The sequence below is a fragment of the Carassius auratus genome, chromosome 17 (genome assembly GCF_003368295.1).
Source record: "Carassius auratus strain Wakin chromosome 17, ASM336829v1, whole genome shotgun sequence".
NCBI lineage: Eukaryota > Metazoa > Chordata > Actinopteri > Cypriniformes > Cyprinidae > Carassius > Carassius auratus.
The window spans coordinates 8544899-8565158 of record NC_039259.1 but is presented as its reverse complement, the minus strand read 5'-3'; the positions used below and the strand labels follow the sequence as shown (position 1 = coordinate 8565158).

Sequence of the window (20260 nt, the reverse complement as noted above, 5' to 3'; positions counted from 1 at the left end):
ATTCTATAACACTATTCTGCTCTGTCACTATTCTCTAGGTAAAGCACTATTCTGCTCTAATTATTCCATAACACTATTCTGCTCTGTCACATGTAAAGCAGTGTGCTCTGTCACTATACACTTCTGCTATTGACACTCTCTGCGTGTGGCCCACTATTTTGCTCTCACACTATTCCCTTTGAACTCTGTCAGTATTCTACAAGTAAAACATGATTGTTCTTTGTGACTGTTCTGCATGTGGAACACTACTGTGTGCACCCAAGCATGTGCTCTTTTCTAAAAGCCTATACTTTTAATAAGATTTAATCTCATTGATTAGTCAAAGCTGTTAAAATGTTATCTTTACAGATAATGCCGCAACCAAGCCAGACCTCGGCAAAACAATTCCTTCTGTTATTCTTTGCAGAATTAATTATTAGGCAAAGCATGTATTTTTTAGACCGTGTGCTTATAGCGACACGCAGTGGTGACATTGTGAAATACAGATCCACTAAATCAATTATTTTAGAGGGAGGTTTTTTTTCCAACCACTTTCTTATAGCTACATAATGGGTCATACGGTTATTTTTAGCAGTACGCCCAGCAAGTTCAATGTAGGTTGCGATTGACGTTCATTGCTGACATTTTTGATTGTAAACATGTAAATTTGTTCACCTTAGGACGCAACAAATAGCCTGCGGTGTCTTATTTGCACAGACGTGGGGCTTAATTAGGCCAAAGTCCAATCAGGACATTTAAGCAATTTTTATTTAACGTGCCTTAGAAAAAAACATTACTGGTGTGCATTTTGAGGCAAAATAAAAGCACTGATATATTTTAAAATCAGTCAGATCGTGTTTCTTTAAGTTGAAACAGCTCAGACTTAGATTTTAGTCGGACATTAGTCTTAAGCCTTGTCTGTGATATATGTTTTAATTTCCAGTAAAATAAAGTAGGCTATTAAACAAAGCCTAGGCTACTTAGCCGCTTCTTAAAAAGTAAAACAGGCCTGTAGCAGAACAGTTAAAACATATATATTTTTTATATGTTTCAGGAACTCGTCAAGGTACAATGCAAATATTTTATTTTTACTTGATGCATTGATTCATTCATACGTGTAAGTCGAGGTTTATTCACATTACCATATTAAGATATCTTTATCAAGCCTTATCATGTAATTATTAAAGTATTATGTATGCATGTGTTGGTTTTATACAAACCAAGCACAGTGTTTATACATGAGACATTTAACATGTGTAGAAGCAGAGGTGAGAAAATGTGGCATTATCTGTGGCGTAAGCGCTCGCGCATCTACGCAATTTCCTTGTGTGGGAGAGAGAAACACAAACCTTAAGTACTCTAGACAGCTCACGTCACACTAGCAGATGTCGGATATTCCGTGCAGGAAAAGTTAGAGCAGGTAGTTTGAAGGTTTTCGTGTAGGCTCTATCTACCGGGACAGCACGCGCTCACCGGCGCCGTCCACGACATTTAAATCCAGCCATCGTGTAAAGGTCCTCAGCGATCATCTCCTATGTTTGGAACAATTGTAGTGAAGATGACGAGTTTGAAGGCGTTCACCGAGCCGTTTGGTAAGTAAATCCGCGTGTTTGTACCTGGAGAATACATGCGCTTTATTACATGACATGAGGGGCAAAACGATGGACGTTTTTCTTTTTTCTTTTTTTGGTTTGGTTTTGTTCGAAAAATATGTGTGTGTATGTGTGTGTGTGTGTGTGTGTGTGTGTGTGTGTGTGAGGCATGGGTATGACACAGGTATTACAAGGAGAGGGTGATAACCCATGTCCCCTTTTTTCAAAACGCTTATAAACCATACAGAATAAGTTTTTTTGAGAAAGTTTCCTGTGAGGGTTAGGGTTAGGTGTAGGGTTGGTGTAGGGCAGGGATCCTCAAATCTGGCCCACAAGATCCATTTTCCTGCAGAGTTTAGCTCTAACCATAATCAAACACACCTGAGCATCCTAATCAATGTCTTCAGGCTCATTAGAAAATCACAGGTACAGTAGGTGAGTTTGATCAAGGCTGGAGCTAAACTTCGTGGTGTAGGGCGATAGAATATCCAGTTTGTACAGTGTAAAAACCATTGCGCCTATGGGATGTCCCCACTTTTCATAAAAACAAACGTGTGTGTGTGTGTGTGTGTGTGTGTGTGTATATATATATATATATATATATATATATATATATATATATATATATATATATATATATATATATATATATATACATACTGTATGTGTGTGTAACCCATGTCCCCATTTTTCAAAACGGTTATGAATCATACAGAACGAGGTTTTTTTTTTTTGAGAAAGTAAAAATGCACAACGTTTCCTGTGAGGGTTAGGTTTAGGGGTAGGGTGGTGAAGGGCAATAGAATATACAGTTTGTACAGTATAAAAACCATTACGCATATGGGATGTCTCCACTTTCCTCAAAAACAAACATGTGTGTGTTTGTAGGTTGAGTTGCATCAAATCAAGTAGACTTTCTCATGCTGTGGTGTAAAAGGATAAAAACCTTTTGGTTTTGCTCTGTTTTTATTTCAAAAGACTTGAGTTATTCTTCTGTAGAGGTGACAGGGTTTATACTGCAGTATTTGTGTGTTGCCTCTGTAAGTGTATGGGTGGCCATGCTGAAGAAGATCTGTGCAGAGGGTTTTGCCCTGCAGGATTATATTATGATGTGGTTTACATTTTATCTCTTCAAGTGCATCCCAAGCAAGCGGCTACATGCTCTCTGCATTCTCTGGCTGAGCAGAAACAGTCATGAATGGATTCAGGCCGCACAGGTTTGGATTCGTCTGCAGTACTGACCAGGGTTAAATGTGGCACATGTAGATTGATCTGTCCATGAGATTTAGTTTATAGCTCTAAAAAAAAAAAAGAATCATGCTGGATTGTGAAAGTTTTTTCTTTTATTAGTATTGGGTATTTTTGCAGTGGGACAACATAACTTTCCATAGATAACATCAGCTCAAGGTGGCCTTTTCGGTTTGCTTACACAAGAGTGTTTCTTGTTTTTTTTTTCCCTGCCTGTACTTTCAGCAGTCATCATGAATGCAGTGAGAAGGCAACATCCTGTTTCAGTTGATGGTATTTCCTAAAAAATACCCTATATTTTGTTCTCATGCTTTCTTTTTCAAGGAGTGTTTTAGCGAACAAAAATTACTTCGTAATTCCTCTGAATTGTGCCTTTCATGTGAATTAGCCGTGGCATTAAACACAAACATTTCCGGCACAGCCAGAGGTTATGCTGCCTGGTGTGGGTGAGACTCACTGTGGTGATAACCACGCATGATCAGTCTTTCCCCTTACTAAACCTCGAGCAACAGAACAGACAATCCATTTTTCGTTCTTTGCTGAAAAAAAAAAAGATTGAATATAGTAGCACAACTAGCACATGACCTGCTTAAATGACTGCATGTCTATTTGTGGAAATGTCTCCACAAAATTAATCAGCTCTGATTGTGTTAAAGTGTAACAGAAGTACTGACACAACTTTTCTTCTGCATTGTGTGACTTACAGCTGATTGAAGCAGATTATTCTAAGTAATAAAATAAAACACATTAATGTACAAATCGTTCACATTAAGATCAATGTATTTTGATTATTTAGAAAATAGACAGGTTATTTTTTATTTAATGATGACTTTGTTTTTTTTTTTAAAAGTATAAACAAACAATTTTCCATGACTGTACAAAGCTAATCAATATTTTTCAAGGCAAACACCATTCAATTTATGATTAGTCGTTTGTTGCTAAACAACTCACTGTAGAATTCTAGCTTTGCATTAAGTATCGCAAGTTGGATCAGAGAATTATTGAAAAGTAAAGATATCTATATTTGAATCTGCCAGTAATGCCACTGAATTTCTTGTGCTGTGTTGTCACGCACAAAACACACAGACACACACACACACACACACACACCTCACACTTCCTTCCTCTCACAGTCACTTAAGTCATTTTCATTGACAGTCCTCTCTATTTCTTTATGCTACTTGTTGGTTCCGTAATGGTATACAGCTTGAGAAGAGTGTGCCCTTAAAGTGCCTTCATTAGCAGAGGAGACTTTTGACAAATCAATAACAGGTGCCTTTTCTCTTTGAATCTTAGATGTTTAACTGATGGTTTAAACTCATGGATTTAACCTTTTCTTTTAAAAAATAATCATCACACTTCTCATCCTCTTCCTTTTCACGTATATCTCTATATTTATATGTATACATTACTCTCACAAATCAGAAATAGGTCATTCTGTTTATTGGTTGACATGATGTAGTGTTTCACTTTTGGGGGGTTTTTTTCCAGGGAGAGTGGCTTCTGAACCGGTGGAGGACACTGACCCCAGCAGCTTCATTACAGATATGGTATGATCTTTTTATTTTTCCTAAACATTGAGTTGTTTCATTTATAAGTTAAAGATGTACTTTACTCAGAAGAGATGTTGCAATGTTATGGATGGATGACGTTGGGTAATACCCACTGACACATCAATTGAATCATAAGTTGATGTTTAGTTTTGGTTTGTTATGACACAGTACATGAGTTGTAAACATTGTTGCCTTTCATATTATGATCAAACATAACAGATTATGTAGGTTAGACATGATTTTCATACATGATATGAAAGTAGCATTGAATGGGAGGAGCAGGTTTTGAAACTCACGCTCTTACGATGTTGTGGGACGCCCTCCCTTAAGTCTGAGAGGTTTGTTCCAGCATGTTCGCCGCTCATATTTCCACACATCTGAAAGTTTAATTTTCCTCGCTTCGCTACACTGTACACACCACCTCTCTTCAAATGTGTCCCAACATGTAAAAAGAGGAACAAAGGTGTATTGTTTTCCATGAGGTCTTGATTCCGATGTGTGTGATGTGATGTTTGACCTCTGGGGGTCTTTACTAATGTGTGTGTGTGCTCTTGTTTTTGTGACACATCAGGACACAACTCTGTATAATGACATGGGTATGACACAGGTATTACAAGGAGAGGGTGACTTATGAGGACATAACCCATGTCCCCATTTTTCAAAACACTTATAAATCATACAGAATTAGTTTTTTTGAGAAAGTAAAAATGCACAGTTTCCTGTGAGGGTTAGGGTTAGGTGTAGGGTTGGTGTAGGGCCACAGAATATACAGTTTGTACAGTGTAAAAACCATTACGCCTATGGGATGTCCCCACTTTTCACAAAAAAAAAAAAAGAGAAACGTGTGTGTGTGTGTGTTTCAGTCTCTGAGGTCACATTACCCCATTCAGGACAGTGATCCACGAGCTATCAGAGGTATTTCTTGTTTTATTTACATTGTTGCTGCTTGTATTGGTAGTGATAAATGTGTAAAGTCATACAATGAATGATTATTTCCATATTTAATCAGTTCCGCTGATCTCAGGTAACAAGAGTGGTGACCTTTGGGTCAGCCTCCACAATTTCCATATAATCGTGCTCAACAGGACATGAAGACATAAAGTGTTAATTAAAGCTCATGGGGTTTATTCATAGAATCTCTGGTTCTCTACAGCTCCTGTAACCCTACAGCTCAGCTCTGTTTCCCCTGGATATTTGTCATCAGCGGTGGGCAGGATACGACAAGTGAGTCTTCCAATTTGCATCTTCCACTGGAAATGAGTTGGGTCTGATCACTTTTTTAACATTATTTGCGGGAGTCACGTACACATTTCTGACATCATCTTTATTTATAGATTCAGACCACTCACTGTGTGCTATACTGACTCTCAAGGAGTTGTATAGTGGACTGTATAAGAAATATGTGGTTTTCATATTAATGCCATAGCCCCCTGTGCATGTTTGACAAGTTAGGAATTTAATATTAACCATTAAGGAACCTTAACCTAAGTATTTTGCTGACATTTTATGAAGACCCTGAAGAGTCATACCAACTTGTGGGAAATGGGCATCCGATGTTCCCTTTAATGTATTTTTGTGCAATCTGTAATACTTAAGCCTTCTTTGTTAAATCTTTAACCTCAATAATACAATAATAACAAGAACCCTTTTTTGTTTTTTAATCACCAGCCTGTGGAAAATGACGGTAGTGAATTTATTCCATCATCATCTGTTTCATCAGGTATGTGTAAATATTAGAAAACTACCATTGTTACCATACACAACTGTATAAAGACATATTGGACACAATGTTATAAAATGGAGCAATATGGTATTAATACGTTGTACATTGCTTACAATAAATCTATACTTTTTTTAGCACATTCAGTTTTAGAATTAAACAGCGGAAATATATATATATATATATATATATATATCAGTGTAAATACTTGGGTGAGTGAATCCACTAAATTGTTCCATGAGTCATAGCTTAGCAGGGTTGCCAACTTTTAAGTTCAGTTTGGAGTAAGAAGTGTGGAGGGGTCTGTTTCTTCATTATAAATATATTTGTACTTATAGATCCACAGAAGATATGCTGCCCATACATTTTGGTTAACATATTCTAATCTTTTATGTCAAATTCTTATATGTGACCCTGGACCACTAAAACAGTCATAAGGGTCATTTAAAAAACATCAACTCAAAAATTGGCCAAGATACAACTATTTGAAAATATGGAATCTAAGGGTGTAAAAACCCCAAAACATTAAGAAAATCGTCTTTAAAGTTGTCCAAATGAAGTACTTGATGTTTTGATATATTTAAGGTAGGAAAGGTACAAAAAATCTTCATGAAGCATGATTTTTACGTAATATCCTAATGATTTTTGGCATAAAAGAAAATTTTGACCCATGCAATGCATTTTTGGCTATTGTTGCAAATATACCTGTGCTACTTATGACTGGTTTTGTTCTCCAGGGTCACATATTAGAAACTAAATTCACCAATAGGTGGCAGAAAGTTACTGTCATGAAATGAATAATTCCTTGAATCATTTAATTTGTTAAAAAGGACTGATTCATTCGGGAACAAAACAAGTGACTGATGTCTTTATGAACAGGTCATTTAATAATTTGCTTATCCTGGTCTGATGTTGTGTAACTATATTCTAAATATAAAAACAAGAACTTATACAGACAGACATCACATCAGTAACAGGGTGAGAAAATGGAGAATGGTGTGAGAGCATGAAAACAGTGTGAGTTGTGTGAGGGTTGGATATGACTGACAGTGATCACAACATCTGACAAGCCAGTTAAAAAATAGACCTGTGCATTAAAGGGATAGTTCACCCAGATAGCAAAATTATGTATTTAATAACTTACCCTCATGTTGTTTCAAACCCGTTTATCTTTGGAACACAGTTTAAGATATTTTAGATTTAGTCCGAGAGCTCTCAGTCCCTCCATTGAAGCTGTGTGTACGGTATACTGTCCATGTCCAGAAACGAGTCAAGAACCATTTCTGTCAGACGCGTCCGATTCGAGAACCGAGGAGTTGATGATACTGCGCATGTGTGATTCAGCGTGAAGCAAACCGACACACAGAGTGTCTGAACTGAACTGATTATTTTGTTGATTGATTCTGAACTGATTCTGTGCTAGTGTTATGAGCGCGGGTAAACCGAAGGCTTGAATCAAGGGCAATCATCGCAAATGACGCCATTACAAAGGAGAATTATTAACCAGGATGTTGCTGGGAAGTTTGCTATTTTGTTTGATCCATGCCAGCTAAGGGAAATCAAACACTGTCTCTATTAAAAATCCCTGTCCGTGGATAAATGCATCTATTCAGAGCTGTAGAAGTAAACATTGGAAAATAGAGCGCTTATGGAAAACAACTAAACTTGAAGTTCACAGGCTTTATCTTAGAGGGGGGGTGAAATGCTATTTCATGCATACTGAGTTTTTTACACTGTTAGAGAGTTGGATTCCCATGCTAAACATGGACAAAGTTTCAAAAATTAAGTTGTACGTTTGAAGGAGTATTTCTGTTCCAAAAATACTACTTCCGGTTTGTCACAAGTTTCTGAAAGTTTTTTTAGAGTATGGCTCTGTGTGACGTTAGATGGAGCAGAATTTCCTTATATGGGTCCTGAGGTCACGTCTGCCGGAAGAGTGCATGCTCCCGTATAGCAGAGCAATGAGAGGCTGATCACAGACAATCACTGATCAGAGCGAGAGCGTCGTGAAATGTCACAAAAGGAGTGTGTTTTTGGTTACCAGGGCAAGACAACCCTGTACAGATTACCAAAAGAGAAACAGCATTAAGGGACCAGTGGATGGAGTTTATTTTTATAGAGCATCAACAGAGTTGTGCAAGTGTTTGTTCCCTGCATTTCGAAGATGCTTGTTTTACAAACAAGGCCCAGTTTGACAACGGATTTGCGTATCGTTTATTTTTTAAGGATGATGCAATCCCAACGAAAAAGGGTCACGATCGTGTGTTGGAACCGCAGGCGTTGAGTAAAACTGCTTAAAATATCTCTGCCTCCTTGTTAGTGTGTCCGCCTCCCATGCTGGAGACCCGGGTTCGAGCCCCGCTCGGAGTGAGTCGTTGCTGCTGCTGCTCTCGTTCAGTTTCAGCCTCGGGATCTGATTCTGGATCATAAATAAACGGCTGAATCTGACTGTAAGCCATGGTTTGTTTTGGATGATGGTGTTTCCCTCACGGTAATGTCACAGCTTCCACATGCTCTCAACGCAAAAGCCTACTGGCGCTCGTGATTCTTTAGCTCCGCCCACACGTCACACCTCCAGCCGGTCATGTTTTTCCGGGAAAAATCGGCACAGACTATCTTTCTCTTATGAATATAATAAAACTAAAGACTTTTTGGAGTTATGAAGGATGCAGTACTACTCTATAGGTACTCAAGATTAACAGGATATTGAGTGAAAACGAGCATTTCATCCCCCCTTTAGGGAATTAACTGCTTCTCTAAATGAACTCCTGAAAAGTGCCAGAACTACCTACTTCTCTCAGCTAATATCCTCTAATAAGAAAAACCCAAAATTCTTGTTTGATACCATTAATTATATTGTTTCGCCATCTGTTTCTCCAATTGCGGTGCACTCTCTGCCAAAAAGTAATGTATTCCTTGACTTCTTTGTTGAGAAAATTAAGGATATCAGAGCTAGCATTTTACCTCATCCTGCACACAAGGCTTGCACTTTTTCTCTTTCCCATCCGCGTTTCTCCTTTAAACTAGTGAGATTACATGATGTTACCACTCTGCTAGATAAGTTGAAGCCCTCTTATGGCCATAGTGATGTTCTCCCGACTTCGCTGTTTAAGCAGGTTTTTGATAGTATTGGCCCCTGTGTTGTAGAAATGATCAATACTTCTCTTTTAACTGGTGTGGTTCCTGACTTTTTTTAAACATGCTATTGTTGAACCTGTTCTTAAAAAGCCCAGTTTAGACCCATTGCAACCCATAAATTATAGGCCTATATCAAAACTCCCTTTCATGGCTAAGATTCTAGAGAAAGTGGTAGCAGAGCAGCTTACTACTTTCTTAGAGATAAATGATATTTTTGACAAATATCAGTCAGGGTTTCGTAAAAAACATTCTGCGGAAACTGCACTGGTGAAAGTTTCAAGTGATATTTTGATGTCAGCTGATTCTGGGAAGCATACAGTGTTAGTTTTACTGGACCTTACATCTGCCTTTGACACTATTGATCACAATATTATGCTTAATAAGCTTCAGGATCTATTAGGGATATCTAGATCAGTTTTAAAATGGTTCTCATCTTACCTTACCGGTAGAAGTTTTAGGGTTTTTATAAATCAGATCATGTCAGATACTGTAGGTTTGTGGAGTGGTGTTCCTCAGGGTTCTGTCCTGGGACCGATTCTTTTCCTTCTGTATATACTTCCTCTAGGAAAGATAATTAGGCAGTTTCTGGATGTCACTTATCACTTGTATGCAGATGACATTCAGTTATACTGTTATACTGTATAAGATCAAGAAGTGGCTAAATTATAACTTTTTAAAACTGAACTCTGCCAAGACTGAAACCTTAATCATTGCCCCTGAGCAGAGCAACCCTCAGATAAAACAACCTATCGGTGCCTTAGGTTTGTCTGTTCAGCCGAGTCTCAGGAGCTTAGGTGTTGTTTTTGATGCTGCCATGTCTCGAAGCAACTTATTAAAAACTGTTTCTTTCAATTAAGGAACATTTCTAAGATAAGAGCCTTGGTGTCAAAGGCCAAGTTGGAGATGATCATTCATGCTTTTATTTCGTCTCGTTTAGACTATTGTAACAGTCTTTGTATTTGCCTTAATAAGAAGGATCTTTGTCGTCTCCAGACTGTCCAAAATTCTGCTGCTAGGCTTTTAACCCACACGAGTAAAAGGGCACATATTACTCTTATTTTAGCTTCCCTTCATTGGCTACCAGTGAAATTTAGAATGCACTTTAAAATTTGGGTTCTAACTTTTAGAGCCTTACAAGGACATCTCTGACCCGATACAGCTGCGTACGTCCTCACGTAGTCTGAGATCTACAGGCCAGAGATTTTTAGTTGCCCCCCTTACACATTTTAAAACTAGAGGGGACCGTTCGTTTCAAGTTGTGGCACCTCGGTTGTGGAACGCTTTGCCTCCTTCCATACGCTGCTTGGATTGTGTGGAAAATTTTAAAACCCAGTTGAAAATTCTTCTTTTTAAAGAGGCTTTTAACTAGACTGTAGGGTGGCCTTATGTGTACTTCTGTTTATTTTTGATTATGTGCTGGAATGTATTTGTAAGTGTTGTGTATTCTACCTATTGTTGTGAAGCACTTGGTAATTTTTATCTGTGAAATGTGCTATACAAATACATTTTACTTACTTACTTGCATTACGTCGAGCGCAAAAGAACCGGTGAACCGTTTTCTTCAACCGGTTTATTGAATCGAACTGTCCCGAAGAAACTACTGGTGATCTGAAAACCGATGCAACCGGTTCTTGACTCGTGAACGAGTCAGTCTATTGTTCGTTATCTGGCTCGGCTCGGTGTTCATCTTCAGTTCTCTCTTCACAGCAGTTCAGTCAGTGTACTGTTTGAGTAAATAAATTACTCCGGGACATTGGTTTGTTTGAACTCAGAGGGAGTGTCAGCCCAAAAAAAAAGTTAACAGCTTAAGTAATTTGTGGATTAATGCGTATTTAGAGATGCGAACCGTTTAAAACGATTCAGTTCAATATGGTGAACTGAATGATTCGTTCACTAACCGGATATCCAGACTGCTTTGTTTTGAACTCTCTCTCACAACAGACACAGAAGAGAAGACAATGCTGAATAAAGTGGTTGTTTTTGCTATTTTTGGACCAAAATGTATTTTCGATGCTTCAAAAAATTCTAACCGACCATCTGATGTCACATGGACTACTTTGATGATGTTTTTCTTACCTTTCTGGACAAGGACAGTATACCGTACACACAGCTTCAATGGAGGGACTGAGAGCTCTCGGTATAAATCTAAAATATCTTAAACTGTGTTCCGAAGATAAACGGAGATCTTACGGGTTTGGAACAACATGAGGGTAAGTTATTAATTACATAATTTTGCTATCTGGGTGAACTAACCCTTTAAGTGATGCAGTGTAAAGAGCAACAAGTCAGGTTGGACAGAAGGCTGTTTAATTGTTACGTGATCTTTCCCAATCATTCTCTAGTTCTTTGAAGTCGGCTTGATGTGTCCCGGCCTTTAAGAAGCATGTGTAAATTGGGTTTTGGAGTGCTATTGTTACTGTAAGCATGAATTTTGTAGATATCCCAACTTAATGCACTTTATGCGATGTCTGCTTTTCTTTCCCCACTCTGTAGACTTCGGTAAAGAACATAAGGCTTGTAAGGAGTGTTTATGTTCTGCTCCTCCACCCAAAATCAGTGACCTGATGAATGACGAAGACCTTCTGTACACTCTAAGACTGAAGCTCGATCCGACTCACTGCACTGTCAAAAACTGGAAGAACTTTGCAAGCCGCTGGGGAATGAGCTACGACGAACTCACACTTCTAGAGCAGCGCACACATGGTCCCACCTACCAAAGTCCCACTCAAGAGTTCCTTCTGCGCTACAACCAGAAACCTGTCACGGAGCTCACTGCACTCTGTCAGCTTTACCAGCGCATCGATGTGCTTCGATTGCTCCAGAGATGGATGGAGAACGACTGGCCCTCGCGCTGGCAGCAGGCCCATTAGCTGGTACTTAACAATAACTGGACCTCAAAGGAGAAACGTGTTGCTAGAAACTGAAATTCATGACTGCAGGGATGGACAGCAGGTCAGAACACACATTACTGAATGGGTGGTACAAGGTTATACACTGGACGTAGTTTATTTTTTGGTAACCGTTGGCTGGTTTCATCACTCCATATGTAACCATCTGGTTAGCTGTATTAGCTATGTAGTAAAATCAACAAATATAGGCAGTAGCACCCCAGCACTTCAGTAGAAAATTGAAAGACCGCTCAGGTGTGATTACTCATTTTCAGATTCTGTCTGGAAATTCTCTGTGATTCCGGTCATACAGAATTTTATTTATTTTAATACAAACAGTCATCTGCTGGCGGTGTGCCAGTGTTGGTGGTCTTATGAAGTGTCCTTTAATTAGTAACATGTACTATAATGAGTCATTGTTCTCAATATCTAAATGAGTTTAAAGACAACTTTTCACCTTTATTCTTGCCTGCTTTCTAGTAATAAGGTCATTCTAGAATGAATCACACAAAAACTGCATCTCCTTTCAGTGTATAAAAACTGAATCTCCTTCTATGTTTTACATGAATTTGAGCATATAAAACATTGTGATATATATCAAATTCCCATTGCACTGCTCACTGAGCACTTGAATTTAGTATCATGTTTGGTATGAATGGCACTTATTTTTTTATTATTATCATGAGACTTTTAGAAAGATTTAGCATGTCTCTTAGAAAGGAGTGGTAAAATAGCAGTTTAACTGCAGAGAACAGTGGATCTGGATGTTGACTGGACTTTATTGAAAACATTAGTTTTAAAAATGCAGTGTGGCTGTTTCAAAATGTTTGGTCTAATGTAAATTACAATGCAGGTAGTAGGATAGAATGTGACAATATTACCTCTTCTAAACAAGACTTTAAAAAGTGTTTGGTTTTTGTGCCATGTACTCTACCTAGCTTTTTATTTCCTGTGTCTAAAAATGAAAGCCTGTTTATGTGCATCAGGGGTTCTCTGTTTAAAAATAAAACTTTTATATGCACAGTATCTGAATATTTGTTATACCTACCATTATAGTGTAAATACAAAGTATTTTTAATCTGCAATATATTATGAACTACTGGCATCACTTGAATGATAAAATTTTAAATGCAATAATCACATCATAAACTTTATTGAATTCTTTAGAAACATTTGTGAGATTCTTGTGAGATTGAGATTTGTTTTCAAGAAACACAGAAAGACACACAATACTTAATAGATGTAAAAAAAAAAAGTGGACATTTTTTTTTTTTTTTTTTGCAATACTGACAAATATAAAGATGTACATGGAAATACGTATAAACAAAAGACTATATATTAGATATTATTACAAAAAAAGTGACAAATAAGACAGAATTAAAGATATTTAAAATATATAAAGATATTACAAAGCATATTTTCCTTCATTTTCTTGTCAATGTTTTTAAGAAGATACAGTCATTGCACATTTAAAGAGAACTTTATACAATTATATTTGTAACTGAATATAAAAATATGTACCTCTGTCAAATTCTATAATTCTCCTCAATACTCTTCCGATTTTAAAAGTAAACAGCTGGAGTTGATCTTTTTTTTTTTTTTTTTTACATATTATTTTACATATGCTCTTTGCAGTGGGTGTGGAAGTACACTAACAAGGGTCTTGGGTTTTATTTAAGGTTCAATCTGTTGGCAAACCAAGCATGTTGTTCAAGCTGAGGGCAATCTTGGCGTCATCTTCATTGCTAGTTGTATCAATTACTGGGTAGTCCTTATCAGCATCAGGCTTTGTGACTTTAAATGTTCCTCTACTCACTTTTGTAGGGCTGCTTGGTTCTGAATCTGTGCTTGTAGTACGCGCATTAGACAATCTCAGCCTTTCCCGGATATCTACACTAGCTGTCTGTCCATTGATCCCAACAGACGGAGAAATAGCTTTAAGATTTGTCTTGACTGAGGAGACAGAGGTAACTGCGCCATTAGTTGTTTTTGTAGGATCAGTACTGAGGTCAACCGCTCCATTGAGTTTTTGTAAGATACTGTCAATGTTGCTGTCAGGTAGTCGGTGAGACTTGAACAATGGTATATTTTGGGGGAGTTTCATTTCTGCAGTGGTACCATCTACTTCTGGTGCTTTAATGTTAAAATCCACATCCTTTGGTTCAGCAGATTTTCTCCATTTGAAGGGCCATTTTACCTTAAGCTTGGAGCCGTCAGCTTCAGCGTTAATGCCTGGATCATCGACATCAACCCCAGCATTTGGGAGACTCACGTCAACATCAGGAGTACCAACCCCAGGTGCAGATAAGTTCAGATCTGGTCCACTTACATCAGCAGCAATGTCAACATCAGGAGATTTGACTTTTGGACTGGACAGGTTAAACTTTTTCATGGTTGGGAATTTCAACTTTCCTTTGGGAGCATTGATGTCAACATCTGCTGTGGGGACATCAACATCAACCCCAGCTTTTGGTAGACTCACATCAAGATTAGGAGTACCAACCTCAGGCGCAGATAGGTTCAGGTCTGGTCCATTTACATCAGCAGCAATGTTAACATCAGGAGATTTGGCTTTTGGACCAGACAGATTAAACTTTTTGAGTGTTGGGAATTTAAACTTTCCTTTAGGAGCATTGATGTCAACATCTGCTGTGGGTACATCTACATCAACTCCAGCTTTTGGAAGACTCACATCAAGGTCAGGAGTACCAACCTCAGGCGAAGATAGGTTAAGGTCTGGTCCATTTACATCAGCAGCAATGTCAACATCAGGAGATTTGACGTTTGGACCAGACAGGTTAAACTTTTTGAGTGTTGGGAATTTCAGCTTTCCTTTGGGAGCATTGATGTCAACATCTGCTTTGGGAAGGTTTATATCAGCATCTGGCACTTTGACATCCGCATTAACTGTTGGAGCTGAGAGGCTGAGATCAGGAGCTTCTGTATCAAAGTCAATCTCTGGTGTCTTCACTTTTGGACCGGAAAGGTCAGCTTTTGGTTTCTTAAACGTAATCATTTTGAGCTTACCAGATGGAGTATCTAAGTCTGGGGATTTAAAATCTACATTGGGAACACTGACCTCAGCTTTTGGTAAAGATGCATTTACATTAGGCACACTGACCTCAGCTTTGGGAAGATTTAAGTCAACACTAGGTGAATTTAATTCTCCTTTGAGTTTGGGAACTGCGCGATCTAGATCTGCATTAGCATCCAGCTTAGGCCCAGTCAAATTCATTTTTGGCAAATTTAAATGTGGCATTTTATATTTTCCAGAACAGTCAACATCTGGGACTTTAAGGGTACCATCAGGTCCTTCAAGCTCTGCTTTAGGCAAGTCTAGGTCTACATCTGGCGTGGAGAGATTGAGATTTTGAGACTTTAGATTTCCCCCAATGTTTGCACTTGGAGCATTTAAGTCGGCTTTTGGTAAACCAAGGTCTAAAGAAGGAGCAGAAATGTCACCTTTAACTTTAGGTGTTGAAACACTAAGATTAGGTGCTTTAACATCTACATTAGGTCCTTTGAGTTCTGCTGTGGGCAAGTTTACATCACCATCAGGTGCATCTAGTTTTGGTGTTTTAACCCGGGGTCCAGAAAGACCAAATTTAGGCATCTTAAAGTGAGGTACCTTGGCTTTGCTAGAGGGGGCATCAATGTAAATGTCTGGGGCTTCAAGGTCTACATTTGGACTTTTGACATTAGCATTGGGCAAGTTCAGATCCAGATCTGGAGCATTAAGTTTGCCATCAACTTTGGGTGCTGAAAGACTGAAATCTGGATCTTTCAGGTCTAAGTCTGGTCCATGGAGATCTGCCTTTGCATTGAGATCTACATCTGGACCTTTCATTTTTGGCCCAGATAGATTTATTTTAGGCAATTTAACATGGGGTTTCTTTAACTTTGCAGATGGAGCTTCTATGCCAATATCTGGTGCCGTCACATCAGCAGCTGGAGTTTTAATGTCTACATTTGGAGCAGAGAGATTGAGGTTTGGTGCCTTGACATCTAGATTTGGTCCTTCCAGTTCAGCTTTTGGCAGATTCATATCTATCCCAGGAGCTGACATGTCCAAGTCTGGTGCATGTGTCCCTGCATTTATATCTGGAGTTTTCAGCTTTGATTTATGTAAGTTTAGCTTTGGCATTTTAAAAGTTGAGAACTTGTGCTTTGCAGTCGGAGCATTAATGTCTGGTGCTTTTACATCAACATCAGTGCACGGTAAATTGACATTTCCTTTTGGGATGCTGATATCTCCATCTATCTTTGGTGCAGAGAGACTTAAATCAGGTGTTGAGACACTGGCATCTAAGCCAGCCTCTGGTGCTTTAACCTTCTTGCCAAATGTGTGTTTCTTAAATTTTGGCCGCTTTGTTTTCCCAGAGGGAGCAATTATATCAACATCAGGAGTTTGAATATCTACATCTGGAGCTTCAAGGTTGGCTCTTGGCAGATCAATGTCAACATTTGGTGCATTGATATCTGCATTTACCTTTGAAGCAGAAAGATTTGCATCAACACTCGCCTGTGGAACTTTCATTTTTGTAGTTTTAGCTTTCTTGAATTTAGGAAATTTTATCTTGCCAGAAGGGGCTTCGATATTAGCTTTTGGTGTTTCGATGTCCAGGTTAGGACTACTGAATTCAGCTTTTGGTGAGGTCATGTCTAAGTCAGGGGTCCCAATTTCTCCATTAATCTTTGGGGCTGACAGATTTAGATCAGGGGTTTTTAGGTCCGCATTTACGTTTTGGGTGGTTAGATTCACATCACCATCAACCTTTGGTTTTTTACCATGTATACTGAAGGTGGGCATTTTAAACTTAGGTGTTTTAGTATTCAGTTCAGGTTTGTCCACATTAACAGAAACATCTGGGGTGTTAAGTGCAGGGGTAGAGACACTGACATCAGGTGCTTCGAATGTACCATCCAAACCTGCTCCTTCGAGATTTGGTGCAGACAAGCCAAAAGTTGGCTTTTTGAACCCTGGGCTGCTGAAGTTAGGTGTGGCATGCTTTAGCCCAATCTGTGGCATTTCTGCATTTACTGTTGGCGTTGAGATGCCACCCTTAAGGCTTGGGGCATTTATCTGTCCATTTAGCCCATTAACCTGAACACCTGGTGCTCGAAGTCCTGGCTCACTGTTCAGTCGAAGATCACCTAGAGACTAAAGAGGAAGATGAGATGAAGTCATGATGAGACTCAATTATTCTCTATTTTTGCTTTTTCTTTAGTTCTCAAGGTTGCTTACCAGTCCTGCTTTCAGATCTTTTGCCGTCTTTAGTTCAAGGTTCTTGTCATAGGGCTCGAGTATTCTGATCAATTTTAGCACTTCATCTTTACTGAGGTGATCCAGATGAACGGTTGCAGCAACAAGCTGATCTTCTGCAAAGGACAAAAAGAGAAAATAAGGTACGTTACAGAATCTATTACTATCATTACGTATGCTTGTTGTATGATTGAGGCAGCATATAGGATACATTTAAGTTCTTTACCTTCCTTCAGGCTGATTGCTGGATTTGTGATTCCTGAGATGTCAACCCCTCCTTTTTCTTTGTCCTCCAAAGTTAAAGACTCTGAGAGGGCATGAATCTTTGTTTCTCCATTCTGCACATGAACAAGGTGACTTACTACCATACATTAGGGTTTTGTTTGTAATCTCATAAATACATAATATTATTTGCAAAAGTAAAAATTATATGTTATGCCATGGCAAAGATGTAATCAGAGGTATAATGAATGTGTGAAATGCAAGGTGTTGTAAACTATTGTTAACCATGTTGAAACTTTCAGCAGACTTTACCATTGAGTCAGACACGCCCTTCTGATTGGCTAAACAAATCTGACTATGCCTGTCGGGTGTTAGGAATATTTTTTGTGTGCAACTCTGTTAAAAATGTTAAAAAATTACCAGAATCTTTAAATTGTTATTTTGGTGAGAGGGTACCTACCATCATGTCTTCACTTCTGACATGTCATGAATACCAGTTTTCAGGAGGTCTGCCAAAACAAAAAGCAACAAGACTTGAAGTAATCTTTATCATTACATTTTAGAACTCTATTCTGTATTATATTTTCATCTAAAAAAGTAGGCTACATTTAAAATTTCCAAGGAAGATGACTGACCTAAAGCCATTCAACAAAACATTGCATTTTAGTATTTTTAGGAACATACAATGGAAGTACAATGACTAATTGTAATTTGAATGTAAGGCCAGTTTTAGACCTGCTCATGTTTCAAGCAATCGTCATATCATCTTTACTCCATAAAATAAGTGCATGGGTGTGCGGTTACTTCCTTGCTTCCTTTTCAGCTTCTTCCCACTCTCTTTGAGACTCTTGTTACATCTATATTGCATCATTTTAGTAGTATTGTATTGTATTTGCTTGGTAATAAAGCAAATCTAAGCACCACTGTTACATGTTTTTAAAAATGAATAAATTGATAGAATTACTATTTTTAATCAAATCAGTAAATAATACGTAAAATTAACAAATATTGAATGTAAGAACAGAAAAGGGAAGTGGCAAGGAAAAGTCAGGAAACGACTCCAGTCTTTCAAAGACAGATGTAATCGGTTGTAATGCAGTTAATCACATTCACCAGATCTCGTAGTGAGAATGTGTTTGTTAAAAAGTGAAGTAAATAAAATAGCAGGATACTAATTGCAGGAACCATGCACACAGTATGCAAATTACAGCCTCTACATGCCCAATTTTTCAGATTTGAGATTATTAAAAAACCTTCTAGTTTAACTCAAAATAAAATGCTTTTTAACTTGGTAGTCTGTCATTGTAACAGATTGTGTATGTGTGGTTTGTGTCAGGAATGTTTTAGGAATGGATGGACTGCGGAGAATGAGGCGAACCAGTTTGTTCAGATGAAAGAAAGATGAGGAGATAAATACAAGATCACTCTGTATATCTCTTGGCTGTTTAACCCTCTATATATGTCTTCCATTTTTGTTCTGTGTGTTCTCTCTAAAGCACATTATTTAGACTGCGATTAGAAGGCTCAGATTGTCTTGACAATAAAGTTAAGTTTTCCCCGTCAAGATCAGAACAATAGAATTACTCTGCTCAGTAAAGCATTAAGTTTAATCAGCAGTGGGAATCATCTAATGTTTCAGTTTTACCCACAATCACAACAGTTTCCCAAAGACTTGCATCATCATCTGATGCTAACAAAGAAAAAACATCACTGCTTTCAAAAGTCATATCGTAAGTTATTCCTCATATTTATAATGTGAACATGATGCATGAAAATTTCAGCTCATCAAAACGTTTTCAATTTACAACTAGTATTAATCACTGAAACCTCAATAGACTCACATTTACAACAACAAAGCGAACATCAAACACAAATATTAAACCAGATATTAAAGGAGCTGTTTCAATGATTTGACATGACAAACCTCTATATTCTACAAGTTAGTGAATTTATCAGTTCCCATTAGATGAGGCAGGATGATAATTTGCACTATGATGTTGTTTCCGATTCTGTGTGATTTATTTAAGCACTAGTCAGAGTGAGTCACTTACCCAATGTGGTTAATGTGAGTGTATCTGTAGCCGTTGATGCTGACACCTCTAAACTCCAGGTGGATATGACTATCATTCTCTCTGTCATGGGGTTTCTGTCAGATAAATACATGTGGAGCCACCAAACAGGTTCTGCAGCAACAGCATGACAACCAACCACACACACACACACATACACACACAACACACACCGAAACTACAGACACAGAGAGTAGTTTAAAAGTGCCTATACATTTACATGTTACAAGTTACAAGTTAAATGCTTTTTTTTATATATTTTATTTGGATTATGATGTGTTTTTTTATTTGTATGTTTTCTACGTCACAGAGAGCTTCAGTTCAGAATTGCCAAAGCAACAGCGATTTGATCAGTCAGTCCCAAAAACTTTCATTTGTTGGTTTCCACATTATAAAGCGGTCATATTTAAGCTATGCTGAGCCAATTGAGCTCGTTTCTAGCCAAGCATGTGGCCAAATATTTAATATTTGTGGGGAGCAAAGTTGTAATTTTGTGGGAGCCATGATTTTTCCTTAAAAACATCTTATGAGAAAAACTAAAGGGTGTCTTTTTTGTTTTGTTTGCAAGGGTTTGGCCTTACAGTCTTG

General features: G+C 38.1%; 2 protein-coding genes across 2 annotated transcripts; one reads left to right on the top strand and one right to left on the bottom strand.

The window, feature by feature from the left end:
• The first annotated feature begins 1348 nt into the window (after positions 1-1348).
• edaradd (EDAR-associated death domain) lies at positions 1349-13550 on the top strand. The gene is made up of 6 exons (XM_026285588.1): positions 1349-1571; positions 4311-4369; positions 5236-5287; positions 5526-5596; positions 6041-6092; positions 11724-13550. The coding sequence occupies exons 1-6, from the start codon at positions 1514-1516 to the stop codon at positions 12098-12100; spliced, it is 669 nt and encodes a 222-aa protein (XP_026141373.1). The 5' UTR covers positions 1349-1513; the 3' UTR covers positions 12101-13550.
• Positions 13551-13695: 145 nt separating this feature from the next.
• LOC113117143 (neuroblast differentiation-associated protein AHNAK-like) lies at positions 13696-19759 on the bottom strand. The gene is made up of 5 exons (XM_026285587.1): positions 19655-19759; positions 18064-18112; positions 17608-17719; positions 17364-17497; positions 13696-17279 (listed from the first exon to the last, which is right to left on the bottom strand). Exons 2-5 carry the CDS (start codon positions 18067-18069, stop codon positions 13800-13802), a joined length of 3732 nt encoding a protein of 1243 aa, XP_026141372.1. The 5' UTR covers positions 18070-18112; positions 19655-19759; the 3' UTR covers positions 13696-13799.
• Between the last annotated feature and the right edge of the window lie 501 nt (positions 19760-20260).

What these genes read in the sequence shown, in the direction of transcription:
- edaradd (XM_026285588.1), top strand. Translation starts at nt 1,514, where the DNA reads ATGTTTGGAACAATTGTAGTGAAGATGACGAGTTTGAAGGCGTTCACC. An exon ending in CGGTGGGCAGGATACGACAA is followed by an intron (nt 5,597 to 6,040) that starts GTGAGTCTTCCA and finishes TTTAATCACCAG; the next exon opens with CCTGTGGAAAATGACGGTAG. An exon ending in ATCATCATCTGTTTCATCAG is followed by an intron (nt 6,093 to 11,723) that starts GTATGTGTAAAT and finishes CCCACTCTGTAG; the next exon opens with ACTTCGGTAAAGAACATAAG.
- LOC113117143 (XM_026285587.1), bottom strand. An exon ending in AGCAATCAGCCTGAAGGAAG is followed by an intron (nt 17,498 to 17,607) that starts GTAAAGAACTTA and finishes TGTCCTTTGCAG; the next exon opens with AAGATCAGCTTGTTGCTGCA. An exon ending in AAGATCTGAAAGCAGGACTG is followed by an intron (nt 17,280 to 17,363) that starts GTAAGCAACCTT and finishes CTTCCTCTTTAG; the next exon opens with TCTCTAGGTGATCTTCGACT.